This window comes from Anoplolepis gracilipes, chromosome 2, assembly GCF_047496725.1.
Source record: "Anoplolepis gracilipes chromosome 2, ASM4749672v1, whole genome shotgun sequence".
NCBI classification, from domain to species: Eukaryota; Metazoa; Arthropoda; class Insecta; order Hymenoptera; family Formicidae; genus Anoplolepis; species Anoplolepis gracilipes.
Window position 1 is genome coordinate 2,480,205 of NC_132971.1, and position 15,465 is coordinate 2,495,669.

Here is a 15,465-nt window from a genome sequence, read left to right on the forward strand (position 1 = left end):
GCCAGATTGCCAGAAAGGCCCGTTTTCATGCTTCACCTCGTTCCGGCTACTGCCATAGTTTGCCCGCAGGATGTCCAGTATACCGGCATCGGCATAGGGCTGCAGGAATCGTCCTACAAACAGGAAGAAGGGGAGTCACGGTTAGTCGAGATCGCGAACACAGAATGTGCGCGATGTAGCTCGGCCAGAACGGGAAAGAACATAACGGAAGATACGATAAAAGAGGAACGAACGAAGGTCACAAACGCGAAGAGACCCACGATGTCGCGAATGCTCTTACAGGCGCGAGGACGAGATAAAAACGAGGATGAATTCTGCAAATCTGGCTCACCAAATGGCTGGGTAGAACGAGGAGAAGTGCCCTGAGGTAGAAAGGAGACAATATCGCAGTATTAGAGATCTTATTATCGTGACTGAATGCCTATATCCACCAGAAATTCTATATCCGGAAGTGAAGATATGACGAAAATAGGCTTTCCGCTATACAGACTCCTCGCGTAGCGTAGTTCTTTCATCTGCTGATCCACCGAAGTGAACATTGAAAAATAGGGAAGATCGAGGCTGCTGACAAGCCAGTTGATTGACGGAATGCCATTTATTTTCCGCGCGAAACAACTTGGTCGTTAAAGCGCTCTTCCTGGCTCAGTATAATCGATACGCTTGGATGCTGCTGCCCTTGTGATACAACCGGATGTGTCTATATGTATTGGAGGATTTCCTGTCCTTCTTTCCGCAATAAGGACATTGGTATCTTGGTTCCTTTCCACACTCGTGTCTGAAATGTGTCAGCATGTTGCCCTTTTTACTGAACGAGCTGCAGCATCTTGGACAGGAATATCTCTGGCCGCGTTGATTGTTCTCCGCGAGTCGATGACCTCTACGGAACACTGAAAAAAAAGAAACAGATCGAGATCTAGGTCAGTAAAAACATTTCTATAAAATATATAGAATAACTGAGGCAAGATCTCAAGAAGAAAAATCAATCTTAGATTAAAAAAAAAAAAAACTATAGTCTTTCGCTTTTAATACTTACATGCTGCAATAATATCAAATTGTGTCATATTTGACAATATGTTTTAATGTATTTATTATAAAATTTTTCTTCTGTTCTTTTTTTCTAGTTGTGATGCCAACCAGGAATCTTGTCGTACTTGGCTAAAATATTAAATAATATAGTGTTTTTAATATGTAAAGAAAATATCATACAAATTAACGTAATTTTAATATAAGAATTATAGATTTAAATAAGTGATATATTGAAATAAGACACAATTTTTTTCTATATTACATAATCAGATAATAAAACAAAATAAATAAAATAAAATAAATATCTGAAAACGTAAATGGGATCAAAGTTTAAAAACTTCAATATAACTCAAATTAATTAAGAATATATAATATAAAATATAAGAATAAAAGAATTAATAATTTTTATTGGCATTTATAATTTTGAATTTTATTTTTTCAAAAAAATAATTTGTGTTAGTAATAATGGAAATGATAACTATGAAAAAGAATAAATATATGTATGTGTTATATTTCTATATAGATTTCTTTGATGTTTTCGCACAAACTGATCCAACCATCAAACCTGAAAAAGAAAAGTGTAATTTCCAATCGCACAAAATTATTCAATACTTTTTGAAGAAAGTCATCAGGAAAAATCAAAAGGGTAATATTGCTACTTTTTAATATATAAACAACAGCTTTTATTATTCAAACAATAATTTTAATTTCTACGAAAGTAATTACAAGTTTACAACGTATTTGTATTTCGTAATGCAAATTTCATCAAAAACGTATATACAAACCAGAAATTTGTAACTAATATTATATATAAAATTTTGTTATTCTACAACATTTCCAAATAAAAAATATCTTAGATGCAAAAAATATTCTATATAATATATATATATATATATATATATATATATATATATATATATATATATATATATATATATGTACAATATACAACCAAGCAAAAAAATACTAATTATTCTAATAGCATCTTTGCGGCTTTTAGCTAATCCAGGAAAATAAAATCTTAAATATAAATGATAGAAATTCGCAGTATGTATGATATTTAAAAAGGATATGTATTATAATTTTATTTTTATGGAAAGAGTATTTAAATAAAATTGTTTTCAATCTGAGTTTATATATAATTAACTTATAGTTTATATATGATTAAAAAACATATAATAAAAGAATCAGTAATACAAGTAATGAAATATGTTATACTATAACACGTGTTAAAAAATTAAACTCTTTAATGAGATAGTATTATTTTTTAATCATAAAAAGTTTATTAATTGATTAATTATCAATTAACAAACTAATCTATTGCGATACCAGCGGTATCGCAATAGTTTCATATTAATACGGTAATATATATTTAACCCATAATTAAGATCTTCAAATATATCTAAATCAATGGGAAAAATTTCAAAATTTAATTTCCACAATAAAAATGAGATCTTCCATATTCTTTAGTAATGTGAGTACATATATGTCTGATATTTCGGGATTGAAGCGGGAAGAAAAGTAGTAGACATTGATAAACTCGTTCAAAACGAGGAAAGGTAAAATTTTGCTGTCATAAAAAATTCTTTGTTATCAACATTATCTTTCGCACTCCTCTCGTTTCTATTGTAATTTCGGCTTGAAGAAGGGCATGTCTTTATGAATCCTTCGCACGTGCTTGTACACGTTCGAGCTGTACTTGGACTGGTAGTCGCAGTAGATACATCGGAAATAGCGACTCCCGCGATGATCGCCGTGAGGTCGGTGATGCCGCACCATACAGTTCTTCGATGGAAAACTATGGGAAATGGTCGAACCCGTATAATGTGGGCAGTCGGACCAACCGTCGTTGTAGAGCATGGATCTACCTGGAAGAATTGTTACAGAATCAGAAGGATTGAGCGAGTACTTTTGTTCAGACTTCTAACGCTGTCATAAATCAATGCCTAGACATTTCAACAGTACACACATGTGATTCAAACAGATCCTGATTTGGTCCAAACACACACTCCTGACCTGGAAGATACATTTATCATTGTTACACAAAAGGCGCCCTTCAGAAATATACATATAAATAATTTGTGAAATATCAAGCAAAAACACAAAAAGCAAATCTACAATCGAATCGTCGATGTATCTCGAGGAGCGAAAAAATGATATCGTTTTATGAAGATTAACACATGATTTAAAATTGAAACAATTCGAAAATTTAATCTGTCAATAAATGTGTAATTATTTTCGTCGCAACTCATATTACCGTCCTCAGACAATTTATTTCGATTGGTTCAACCTTAATTAAGTGAAAGAATGCATTCAGTAATTGGATAAGGAATTAGTCATAAAAATGCAACATAAAAGACATCATGCGTCTTATAATGTAGTGCTTATAAGAAATACAAACAAATCTCACACAATTGATTAACTAAACCTTTTTTATCATCATTTAACTAATAATTCGTTAATTACAAAACATATTCCAATATATATATATACATTTTTATACTTATATTTATATTTATATATTTATACATATTGATATAAAATGTTTTATAGCGTACACATACTAGTCAACAATCTTTGCATTTATTTCTAAATTTATCTTTGGTCACAATTTTTCCATTTTTTACATTTTTCTTTTTCAAATAACGCAGCATACAGAAATTCAATTAATTTAACATATATTATATAAGATATACAAAATTGCATATATTATTAAATATATGTAATTATTATCCGTATTAAGTTACGCATATATTTCAAAAAATATAGAAAATTAAATTGTTCGAATATAATGTAGTATGAGAAAAAAAAATGGGACAAATTAAAATAATCATATGGAAATTTAATATTCAAGAATTAAATATGCTAGAAAATATGATCTTTTAAAATGTGGAATAAAATACAACGAGACAGTTATATTCAAAAAAAATATATAATAAAATATAGAATAAATTGAAAAAGAATAGAAAATACGAAATAAAGAATTCAAAATCCTGATTCTTAAATTAACAAAACCACGATTTTTAAATTTTGATTGTTTGGAACAACTACTATATTCTTAAAATCAGTGCTTTAAGAAAGGAATTTTAAAAAGAAGTTTAGCAAGAGGTTCTATTATGCAGTCTCGGATATCGAAATTAAAAGTTTGGGTTGATAAAATGTATATAATTGTCGATCATTTTTTTTTAATTTGGCTGTTTATACATATACATATATGTACTGTCGAAGTAACTCTATTCGCAGAGATATTCTCGTGTGTATTTGCGCATAAGTATTCAGAGTAATTGTTCTTTGTATTATCATAATACGCATTTATGCGCACGGTTCTCTTATTTTTAATATTTCGATTTCGTTGCAAGATGCATCAATAGTATGTAAATATCTATACACCTGATGATCGTACGAATCGTCGCAATATACACATGTATAACGCAATTTACATACACCACATATGACTAACAACCCTTTTCTATCAGTTAAATTAACTTTGTGGAGTTTCGTTTATCTAAACAATCAAAAAAAATTATTAGAGAGAATGACTTTCAAGATAATATTGTATCAATATGTAGAAAAAAACTGCCAACATTTATTCTTACAAAAAAAAAATTAAGAACTTTTAATGTTTATAAACCATGTCAAATTGTGACATCATGAATAAAACCGTTAGAATGATGATTCTTGAATCAATTTTTTTTCTTGATTCTTGATCAAAAAAATAGTAATTGATAATATAATTTATGATATATAATATATATTAAGCGCAATATTATAAACAATAAAAAATTGTAAAAGTAAAAATATAACACACGCGTTTATTATAATTTATATTTTATCAAACTAAATAGAGTTTCATATTGACGAACTATTATTTATGTAAACTAAAAAAAATATGTTTCTTCTTGATTCCGACAAAATAAATCAAAATTGATATTTCGAAGCATAAGTTCTATTAATCCTCAATAAAAGATAAACACAAAGCATAAAATACGAGAATTTAGGAATGAGTATTTTCATTTCTCTTTTTTGTCGCCTGTGTGTTGACAGTTTTACAAGTCTAATACATTAGATTGAACATACAAGCTAGCACACAATTCCCTGACATGTTAAAGAAGATCAAAGTTACACTATTATTGTGCAGCAGGAGCATAAAATATCAATTATATTTCAGTAGAAAAAGACTTAATTTAAAAATTTTTTAAATATATGTATATGTGTTTTTGTTTTACATAAACTTAAAAATAAACTTTAAAAATGAGTAATATGGAGATAAACGCTATTTTTTTTACAAAAAAAAACAAATAATAAAGAAAAAAATATTTTCTAGTTTTAATCATTCGATATATTAAAAAAAATTAATTCATCAATAACTGTTAAACAAAATGTTATATTATACACGATGGTAACAATGCAGTTTATAATTTATTATAAACTTCAGCACACATTCGTAAAGAAAATATTAAATAAACATTGTGTGTTTCAAACAGATTTAAAATATATACATCTTGTATATATAATCTTACTCTCAATAAGATACCGGATACTGGACTCTCTCAGACTTTAGAAATTTAATTTTTCTCTTCTAAATGATATTTGAAATAAGTAAACAAATTTTTCTTATATTTTTTATATTCCTAGATATCTTAAATAACTGATAGAAATAATTAACATTCTGTTCGCAATATCATTCAAAACCTGTAAGAAAAAAAAATTCTAAAGAACCTCTCATGATTAATCGTTAGAAATAATAACATAAAAAATATAAAAATGACTATATATGACATAGAGAATTTATATAACCCGTTATAAATATATATTTATTTTCATTTTTCATTATACGATGTAATATATTACTTTGCGAAACTTGTTTTGTCGACTATGTGACAAATAATCTGTTCTGATTCATAAATCATCATTCATAAATCATAATTATTTTCCTTTGTATTCGCCTTTAGAATTGTCATAAAATAAATATAGTAACTATATAATTTTCTACAACACTGTAAAAACTTTCTTGGTTTTATCACTATTGTCAATCTAAAAACTATTGTCAATCGCGCATACCTATTTTCTATTATTTATTTTTCTAGAAGAATAAAAAAGTGCTCAGATTCTTTCGATAAAAAATTCAGAGATAACTGTAATAAAAAATTCTGTGATTAAACTGTGAAATATAAAATATTCTTTCTTTCTTTCATTAATTTCATGACAATTTAATAGTTAACTAGCTATACATACATATATATATATATAAGGAAAAAAAGAGAGTTCTCTTGTCAGGAAGAAAATAAATCTTACTTTCTCCATTCGTATGTATATAAATTTCATAGATTAGGTCAGTCTCCATTTAATACAATTTTACAAATCGCAGCTCCATGTTGTGGTGCTTGACTCGGATGTGCCTGTACACAGCCTGCGTGTACTTGCTACGCATGTCGCAGTGTGGACACTTGAAGCGTGGCATGTCGACGCACTCCAGCCGATAATGTCGACTCATGCCGCCGGAAGTGCGGAAGGTGCGCGCACACCTGGGACAGGGAAAACCGCGCCGGTTCAAGGAAGTCTGAAGCCTGAGCGTGTGCCGGGAATTCCGCATCGTGCCGTGATACTTCTCCAAGACGATCGGTCTGAAGTCTGGAAGCACAAATAAAGACGGAAATCGTATATTAGAGCAATGATGCGCAACCGATCTCTTAACAGCAGGGGGGAATTTGAGAAGAATTCAACAAAGAGAGAGAGAGAGAGAGAGAGAGAGAGAGAGAGAGGATGGGAATGCGTAGAGGAACTTTTAAGATTTTGCCTCCTCTTCGAGAGCGATCGAATATTACCTGGGCCTTATCTAAATCGAAACGATCAGATCAATAATTTATATAAAATTTGTCATAATCGTAATAATAATACATTATAACTTCTTTTTATTTTCACAAAATATTCGATGCGTATACTCCCTCGGATAATCGATGGGTTATCGCTGCAATTTTTATTTCTTCATACTGTATCTCGATTTAAAAAGAGGCACGCACGATTTCATCCATCAACCTTCGATAGACCTCCGAGGGGCAAAATGCCATTTAAAAACGAGAAGATCTCACTCTTCTCAGAGCACGCAAGTGAAACGCGCGTTTCGTTTTTATTTATTGAGACGAATGACGAATGTATCTTAATATCGTACATATCGTATACGAGCGTTTTCCATGTGAACTACGGCGCGTACGACCGGACTAGTAGAGCTTGTTCAGCGTGACCTCCTGTCCCGGGTGGAGTTTCCTAATGTGATTGTAGATCGAGTGGGACCACTTGCTGACGTGACCACAATAGGGACATTGATAACGCGGCAACGAGTCGCACTCGTATCTATAATGCCGATACATCGAGTAGCTCTGCGAGAAGGATTTCTCGCACTTCGGGCACTGATACTTCCGGATGTGTGAATCAATCGCGTTCTCCATTGCCTTGTGTAGCTGCTGCAATTGTCGCGGCAACATCCGGAATCGATCTCCCTCGGTCAGCTCGTTGCCCCATAATTCTGAAACCGATATCATCTCGCGTTAATAATCGTTCGCATTAATAATCGTTGACACGTTAATACGCGACTACAATCGCAAAGCACTCTACGCAGGAAGAAACAAGGAATAATCTTCTTCACAAAAATATTTGTACATTTGAACACAAACCGTGATATAAATATTAAACGTAACGTGAGATTTATACTGTTTGACGCAACAAATAGATTGCACTCTTTCCATAAATTAAGCTCTCTCTCTATAATACTTTTTGAAAATTTATAACAATAAGGATGTTCTAAGACTTTAAAACATACTATGTATATCTTTATTATCTAACATATATATTGCAACAAATGTGGATGACATTTATGACGTTCCTAACTTCTTCGTCGTTGAATTCACATTCATTTATTATATATTTTGAAAATATTAAATATTTTTGCATCTGAAGATTGTCTAGAAAAAAAGTCATGTAACAAGACACATTCATAGTCAGTATTTATTTCTCGGATTAACTGTGATGCAGCTTTCACGAATTTACCTCACTTTCGTAACAATACATCAGAAAAACGATCGAGTTCCTTGACTGCAGTCTTCATGAAAATCTGTGTTACAGCGTACGTAGCATTATCGTCGAAAATTATTAATCTGAATAATAAAAGATACAAGAAAATCTTTTTTATATTCTTTATTTCTTTACACTTGACTTAAAAACACTATATACAGTGCAGTCTTGAATCAATTAAGACTTGTAAAATTTAACTCGAGAAGGAAATTGCAGGAACATCTAATTACATTACGGTAAATATGTTACGTAAATATATTAAAGAAAATTCGAAACATAACATTAAATAAATACTGAAGCATAACAAATCGCGGTTCAAATGTACAATGACAGAACATGTAATTTCTTTTCAACATTCGCGTTTTTTTTTATAAATATCTATAAAGAGATTAGTCTCTTCATACATTGTAAGCTCAACATTTGTACAAGATATAAGTGTGAACGTAATCCTCTCTTAATGAGTCAAGAATTCGTATTCGAAAAGCGGAATTTTCACGTCAAAGTCATACAGAGACTGCAACGTGGTTACGATACCAGGAGAAATAAAACTTCCCTGAGACGTTACAAGCAATCCGATTGTGACAAGTGGCTTCGAAAATTTCAATCTCTTCCACTCCCAACGAATTCCTTCGTGGCTCGCGATGGTCTTCGTGGCTCATCACTCAAGCTCAATAGAGTTTCACGAGTGTCACCTGCTTCTTTGGATGTATACACCTGACGTGGTGATAAATGTTAGAGGTCTTCTTACTGCAGAGATTGCAATACGGACACTTGTATCTAGGTGCTTTGCCGCACTCGTATTTATAATGCCGATACCTCGAGCTGCTGTGCGAGTAGGATTTCTCGCACTTCGGACACTGATACTTCCGGGTGTGTGAATCAATCGCGTTCTCCATTGCCTTGTGTAGCTGCTGCAATTGTCGCGGCAACATCCGGGATCGATCTCCCTCGGTCGGCTCGTTGCCCCATAATTCTGAAACCGATATCATCTCGCGTTAATAATCGTTTGCATTAATAATCGTTGGCACGTTAATACGCTACAATCGCAAAGCACTGTGCGCAGGAAGAAACAGGGAATAATCTTCTTCGCAAAAACATTTGTACATTTAAATACAAACCATGATATAAATATTAAACGTAACGTGAGATTTATACTGTTTGACGCAACAAATAAATTGCACTCTTTCCATAAATTAAGCTCTCTCTCTATAATACTTTTTGAAAATTTATAACAATAAGGATGTTCTAAGACTTTAAAACATACTATGTATATCTTTATTATCTAACATATATATTGCAACAAATGTGGATGACATTTATGACGTTCCTAACTTCTTCGTCGTTGAATTCACATTCATTTATTATATATTTTGAAAATATTAAATATTTTTGCATCTGAAGATTGTCTAGAAAAAAAGTCATGTAACAAGACACATTCATAGTCAGTATTTATTTCTCGGATTAACTGTGATGCAGCTTTCACGAATTTACCTCACTTTCGTAACAATACATCAGAAAAACGATCGAGTTCCTTGACTGCAGTCTTCATGAAAATCTGTGTTACAGCGTACGTAGCATTATCGTCGAAAATTATTAATCTGAATAATAAAAGATACAAGAAAATCTTTTTTATATTCTTTATTTCTTTACACTTGACTTAAAAACACTATATACAGTGCAGTCTTGAATCAATTAAGACTTGTAAAATTTAACTCGAGAAGGAAATTGCAGGAACATCTAATTACATTACGGTAAATATGTTACGTAAACATATTAAAGAAAGCTCAACATTTGTACAAGATATAAGTGTGAACGTAATCCTCTCTTAATTAGTCAAGAATTTGTATTCGAAAAACGGAATTTCCACGTCAAAGTCATACAGAGACTGCAACGTGGTTACGATACCAGGAGAAATAAAACTTCCCTGAGACGTTACAAGCAATCCGATTCGACAAGTGGCTCCGAAAATTTCAATCTCTTCCATTCCCAACGAATTTCTTCGTGGCTCATCGCGCAAGCTCAATAGAGTTTCACGAGTGTCACTAGCTCCTTTGGATGCATACACCTGACGTGTTGATAAATATTAGAGGTCTTCTTACTGCAGAGATTGCAATACGGACACTTGTATCTAGGTGCCTTGCCGCACTCGTATCTGTAGTGGCCGAGCATGGTGTCCCGTCTACCGTAGCCATTGTTGCAATTGGGACAGTGATATTTGCCGGTGTCTGAGTTGAACTCTGTGTCCCTATGTTTCTTCATGTACTTCTTCCGACGTATAGAGTGAAGCTGGATTAGTCTGCCACCTACAAAAGATCGTGCTACGGTCAACATCGTTGTATGCTCGGGACGTGTCACGAGAACGTGTTCTTCTGTTCGAGAACAAAAACGTCAGAAATCCATGCATATAGGATATTCGCAATAAGAAACAAGATAGAAGAATAGACAGATAGATAGAAAAAGAAAGAGAGAGAGAGAGAGAGAGAGAGAGAGAGAGAGAAAGTGAACAAGAAAGAAAAGTGTAAGAGACAGACAAAAAATTATGCAGATTCAAGTCACATAAACGTGATTTTCTCAAGAGCAAATCACTTCTCTGGTAAAATGCTTTTATTCAAACTTGAAAACGGACGTATATTCGATAGCTTTACATGACTAAGTACGTTCTCAGATAATGAGACATGTTCTCGATATTATTTCATCTATCGCAGATGAAAAAAATACACCTCGAATATTTCGTATTTATTCTAGCTAATTTCTCTCGTAGCTATTTCTATTCAATATAATTTTTTTCTATTAATATCGCCACTTTAAAAGATCGGCGACCGTGTCAATTCACGTTTGACATCTTCGGAAAAAAGTTTGTCATTTTCACTAATAAAGTTCACTTTGTGCCTGCAAAATGTGGTGGTTTGCATTCAAGCAGAATATCTCATGCGCTTGCCTGAATGTAAGATCACGCGCAACTTGAAACACGTAAAAAGTCAAGTATAACAACTATGTGTAAGTACTGCAGTAAATAAATTTGTATACAGAATGTACAAATCACATACATACAAACGTTTTGTAAATCTAGAAGAAGAAAAGGAACAAGAAACTGCGCTACAACTCAAAATAATAAAGAAAAAAATAATCTAGAAATTAATCTCTCCAAATATCTCTGATTCGACATTCAGAAAGTACGAAGTCCTTTCCTTCGATTCGCACGCAATATTCAAAGGAGGAGGGTCAATAAGGCCCGATTTTGGCCCACTCACGATTTCGTTGTAAATCATCAGAACTACTTCTTATTACGTAAAAAACTAAATTTAGTTGATTTTAGCCTAAACGGACATGTTCAACGTACTCGTTATCCTGTTTAAAGATAGAAATTGGTATTTAATAATTTAAAATTATTTTTAAATTATTAAATTGATAATGTCAGTGAAATACGTCAGACAAAGCACACATGTCTGGCTGCAAAACTATGAAAAATGAGTACCTTTCATTATATCGTATCTATGAGGTGCAAAAAAATGTGACTTTGATAATGTAGGATATTACATATGTATTATAATTAAATCAGGCTCTGAGAATAAAAAAAATATAATGGCCCTTCTTCCCCTCCCTCCCATCTTTCCCCTCGTCTCTTGCTCCATTTGTTTTATTCTCATTTTTCACAATTTTGCGGCCAGACATGTGTGCATTGTCTGATGTATTTCACTGACATTATCAATTTTGCGTATAAAAATAATTTCAAATTATTAAATACGAATTTCTGTCTTTAAACAGAATAAAAAGTACGTTGTACATGTCCGTTTAGGCTAAAATCAACTAAATTTAGTTTCTTACGTATTAAGAAGTAGTTCTGATGATTTACAACGAAATCGTGAGTGGGCCTTATTGACCTTTCTCCTTTGTGTTGGTGTAATTGAAAATAATATATAATATATTATACACATATATATATATATATATATATAATATTATATATATTCATATAATATCATATATGTATTGTATAATCAACAATTGCACAAAACACAGGTACAAAAGGGGCGGCATTCTGTCAGGAACGCACGCAACAACTCCAGGAACAAAAATCCAGGAAAGAGACGATATTCTTTACTGGTATCTCGCTGGTCTATCGTCGGGGAGGGAAAACGCGGAAATATACAGGTAGTACGCAGGGCGGCGGATCACAGGCGTTAAAACGACGCTCGCGTGAAAGTTTTCGTTTGCGCGCGCCGTAACCGGCCGCGCGACTTGTCCTAGAAGAGCGTGTTGCAGATGACCGGCTTCGATGGATGCTTGTGCCTAATGTGATCCTGGACGTTGAACTTCTTCTTGCTAAGCTTGCCGCAGTACGGGCACTCGAAACGCGGCGGTTTCCCACAGTCGTACTTGATGTGAGCCGTGACGGCGCTCTTCGTGGTGTAGCTTTTACGGCAACGGGGACACGGGAACCGGGCCCTCGTTCTCCTCGGACTCCTGCCACCCGGATAGGTCTCACTCGGCCACGACAGGGGTAACATTTGCAGAAACGCTGAAAAAACACGTAAGTGCACGGTTAGCTCACTCGGACTTGGTTCCTTCGCGAGGGATAAATCGCAGAATGAGCGACCCGCGATTTTTCTCTCTTTCTCTCACTCTCTTTCTCTCAAACTCTTCGAAGCAATAACACGCAACGCATTCATACGAGAAAACTATTCTTATAAAGTTTCGAGAGTTTGGAAAATTTAAAGAGAATTGAAAATTCTTTCGTTTTTATCAGTGAGTATTTCAGGAGTTGATTCAACTCAATTCGGTAAACTATTATGTGAATTGGCTCAGTGAGAAAAGGATATCGCTGAGGATAATAATTTGAGAGATTATTCTGGTTTCTATTTTTCACGTAAGTACAGAGTGGCTAGCTATGTTTAGTAAGGAACGAACAAATAAAGCGGTTAAATGCATCTTTAAGCTGTGCACGAACAAATTGCGCGATAATTGATCGATCACATATCGAATAATAATACGAAAAATCGGATGGAACGCAACAATGAGGGGAATGTTAGTTCAAAACTACTAAAATTTTCGATAAAAAGTACAATCATTTTTGCAAATTACTGTTTAAATGGTCTAAAAAAATCCTACTACTCTGTAAAAAAAGAAATAGATGTTATTAACAAAATAATTCATAATCTCGATAAAAATCACATAAAAGATCGGACATAAATAATCGGTATAAAATATTTGAAGAAACACGCAGTGTATAGATTTAAAATATGTAATTATAAAGTCATCTATCTATCTATATTTTCAAATTTTCTGTGTAAAAAATACATAATTCGAAAATAATAATTATTACGTTTCATTAGAAATGAAATTAATAAAAATAAAAGAAAAGTAAGTATTGATCAAAGGATAGGGAGAATTAATTATTACATTCGATAAGCCATATTTGATCTTTTTATTCAAAATAGAGTCACAGATGGAAATATTTCTATTCAAAATTATTTGATTTTTCCGTCAATTTAAAGCGTAGTAAAAAAGATACGTTAAAAAGAAGTATTATGTTGTGTATTACGATTTATTCCTGTTCGTAATGGAGTCTAACAATTTCAAGCTTCGATCCAGGATGCTTAACGCGTATGTGTTTATAAACGTTGTTGGATTGCTTGCTCTTCATGCCGCAGTAAGGACATTGAAATCTCGGCGGACTGCCACACTCAAACCTGTAATGGCGCAACATATGATGCACGTGACGATAGCTGTTCTGGCACTTCGGGCACGCGTATCTAACAGAAAATTTATTACGCCATTTAATTCCAATATTCACTACTAAGAAGCTGAAAAACAAAAATTTATTAACACACAATTCGTAATCTACATATTATAATTAATTATAATAATATTATACGTATAAAACATAGAATTATATAACATAAAAGCAGATAAAAATTTTAGCTTTTATATAACTAAAAAATATAATTATAATTAGTATATTAGATTTAACTACAGCAACAAGTCTTACAATTCATTGTTTATTGAATTGTTTTGAGAATCATAGCACTCTTGATAAATGTGAAATATCAAGATTGTGATGAATATATATATATATATATATATATATATATATATATATATATATATATATATATATATATATATATATATATAATCAGGTAAATAAAAAAATAATCTTTAATTACTTATAGTAAATATTATTTTTCCTGACTCACCTCGTATTGCTATTATCCGAGTTTCTTAGTGAATGTTTCTGTCGTCGTCTGTAATTCCATGGCTGTCCCTGACAATGAGCTTGATGATGAGATGCATTCGAAGTCGATGACATAAACGTTGGATCTGAAAGCAGAACCGGAAAATCACGGTGAAAAGACAGCGCTCGTAAGACAAAATGTACCGATATTTTCCAGGATAGACCGGAAGGGAACAAACAAAGATCACGAAACACACAAAGCTCATAGGATATATCGATTTCGACAGCTCGGTTTTATTAGTCGATTGTGAACATGTGTCGTTCGTATCGAGCATTCGTTACGAAAGCAACCAACACATATTCTCGCAAATAGATTAGTACAACCAAAATTGGCAACAAAAATATGCTTCGAGGTCGAAGAAAGAAATCAAGAAGTCATCTCAGCTCGTTTAACTCCTTGTACGTCATGTTGCCTTCCGGATCTTTATTTATAAATTATGTAAATTGTCTATATATAAGTAAATTTACATTTTCTCACAGAGAGAGTCGGCATCAACATCAATCACTTTTTTAAGTGCAAAATGGATATTTAAAAAAAAATCATTATTCATTTCCCTCACAAATAAAGACAAATTTTCTTATTCCCTGAAGACAGATTAGATTTCGTGACATCAAATCTGCTCAATGCAAAATTCAATGTTATACTCTTTTTATAAGTGCAAATCTTATCACTTATATCAATTATAATTAAAAACATATCATAATCACCATTCCTGGCTGTATATATATGACCGTATTTCATATGACGATGTAATTTTGTTTAAATAACACTTGTTGCAGGAAAAAAAAAATATATCAACAAGAAAATATAAAATAAATAAAACAAATAAAGTAAATAAATTCGATATTTGCGTGAAGATGTTAAGCTCATACTAAAAATATAATGCTGATTTATGTTTCTAATCGCCTTGTACTTTTTTGTCGTTGAATAAATTGTCTCGTATAAACAATTGTCAATGTAGCAATTCATCAGAAGCACGTTGACGTTAACGATAATTTCGAGATGCGATCGGAATCAACTTTCGTACCGGTTTGTCGGTTGTTCTCATCAGTTGATTACTTCCTTTGCGCGTAATGCTTTATGTTTGTGACGACGTCGATCAGAAAAACGCGCATTCCACGATGCAGCGCCCTGA

The 15,465-nt window shown here is 32.5% G+C and overlaps 1 protein-coding gene across 28 annotated transcripts in view; it reads right to left on the reverse strand.

Annotated features, from left to right (window-relative positions):
* Nucleotides 1–15,465, reverse strand: part of LOC140676205 (uncharacterized) — a 229,874-nt gene that overhangs the window by 135,948 nt on the left and 78,461 nt on the right. Inside the window, exons 7-8 of one of the 28 annotated variants that reach the window (XM_072911023.1) lie at nucleotides 14,292–14,415; nucleotides 13,625–13,847 (exon numbers count right to left, since the gene is read on the reverse strand). The exons of 23 other annotated variants lie outside the window; for them this stretch is intronic. In XM_072911023.1, the coding sequence (XP_072767124.1) occupies nucleotides 13,640–13,847; nucleotides 14,292–14,415 (332 nt within the window). In that variant the 3' untranslated portion in view covers nucleotides 13,625–13,639. Of the gene's footprint in view, nucleotides 1–2,519; nucleotides 2,895–8,747; nucleotides 9,068–10,098; nucleotides 10,398–10,680; nucleotides 12,614–13,624; nucleotides 13,848–14,291; nucleotides 14,416–15,465 lie in introns of those variants that run through there. 4 more of the 28 variants (XM_072911052.1, XM_072911031.1, XM_072911040.1 and 1 more) reach the window with 4 other exon arrangements.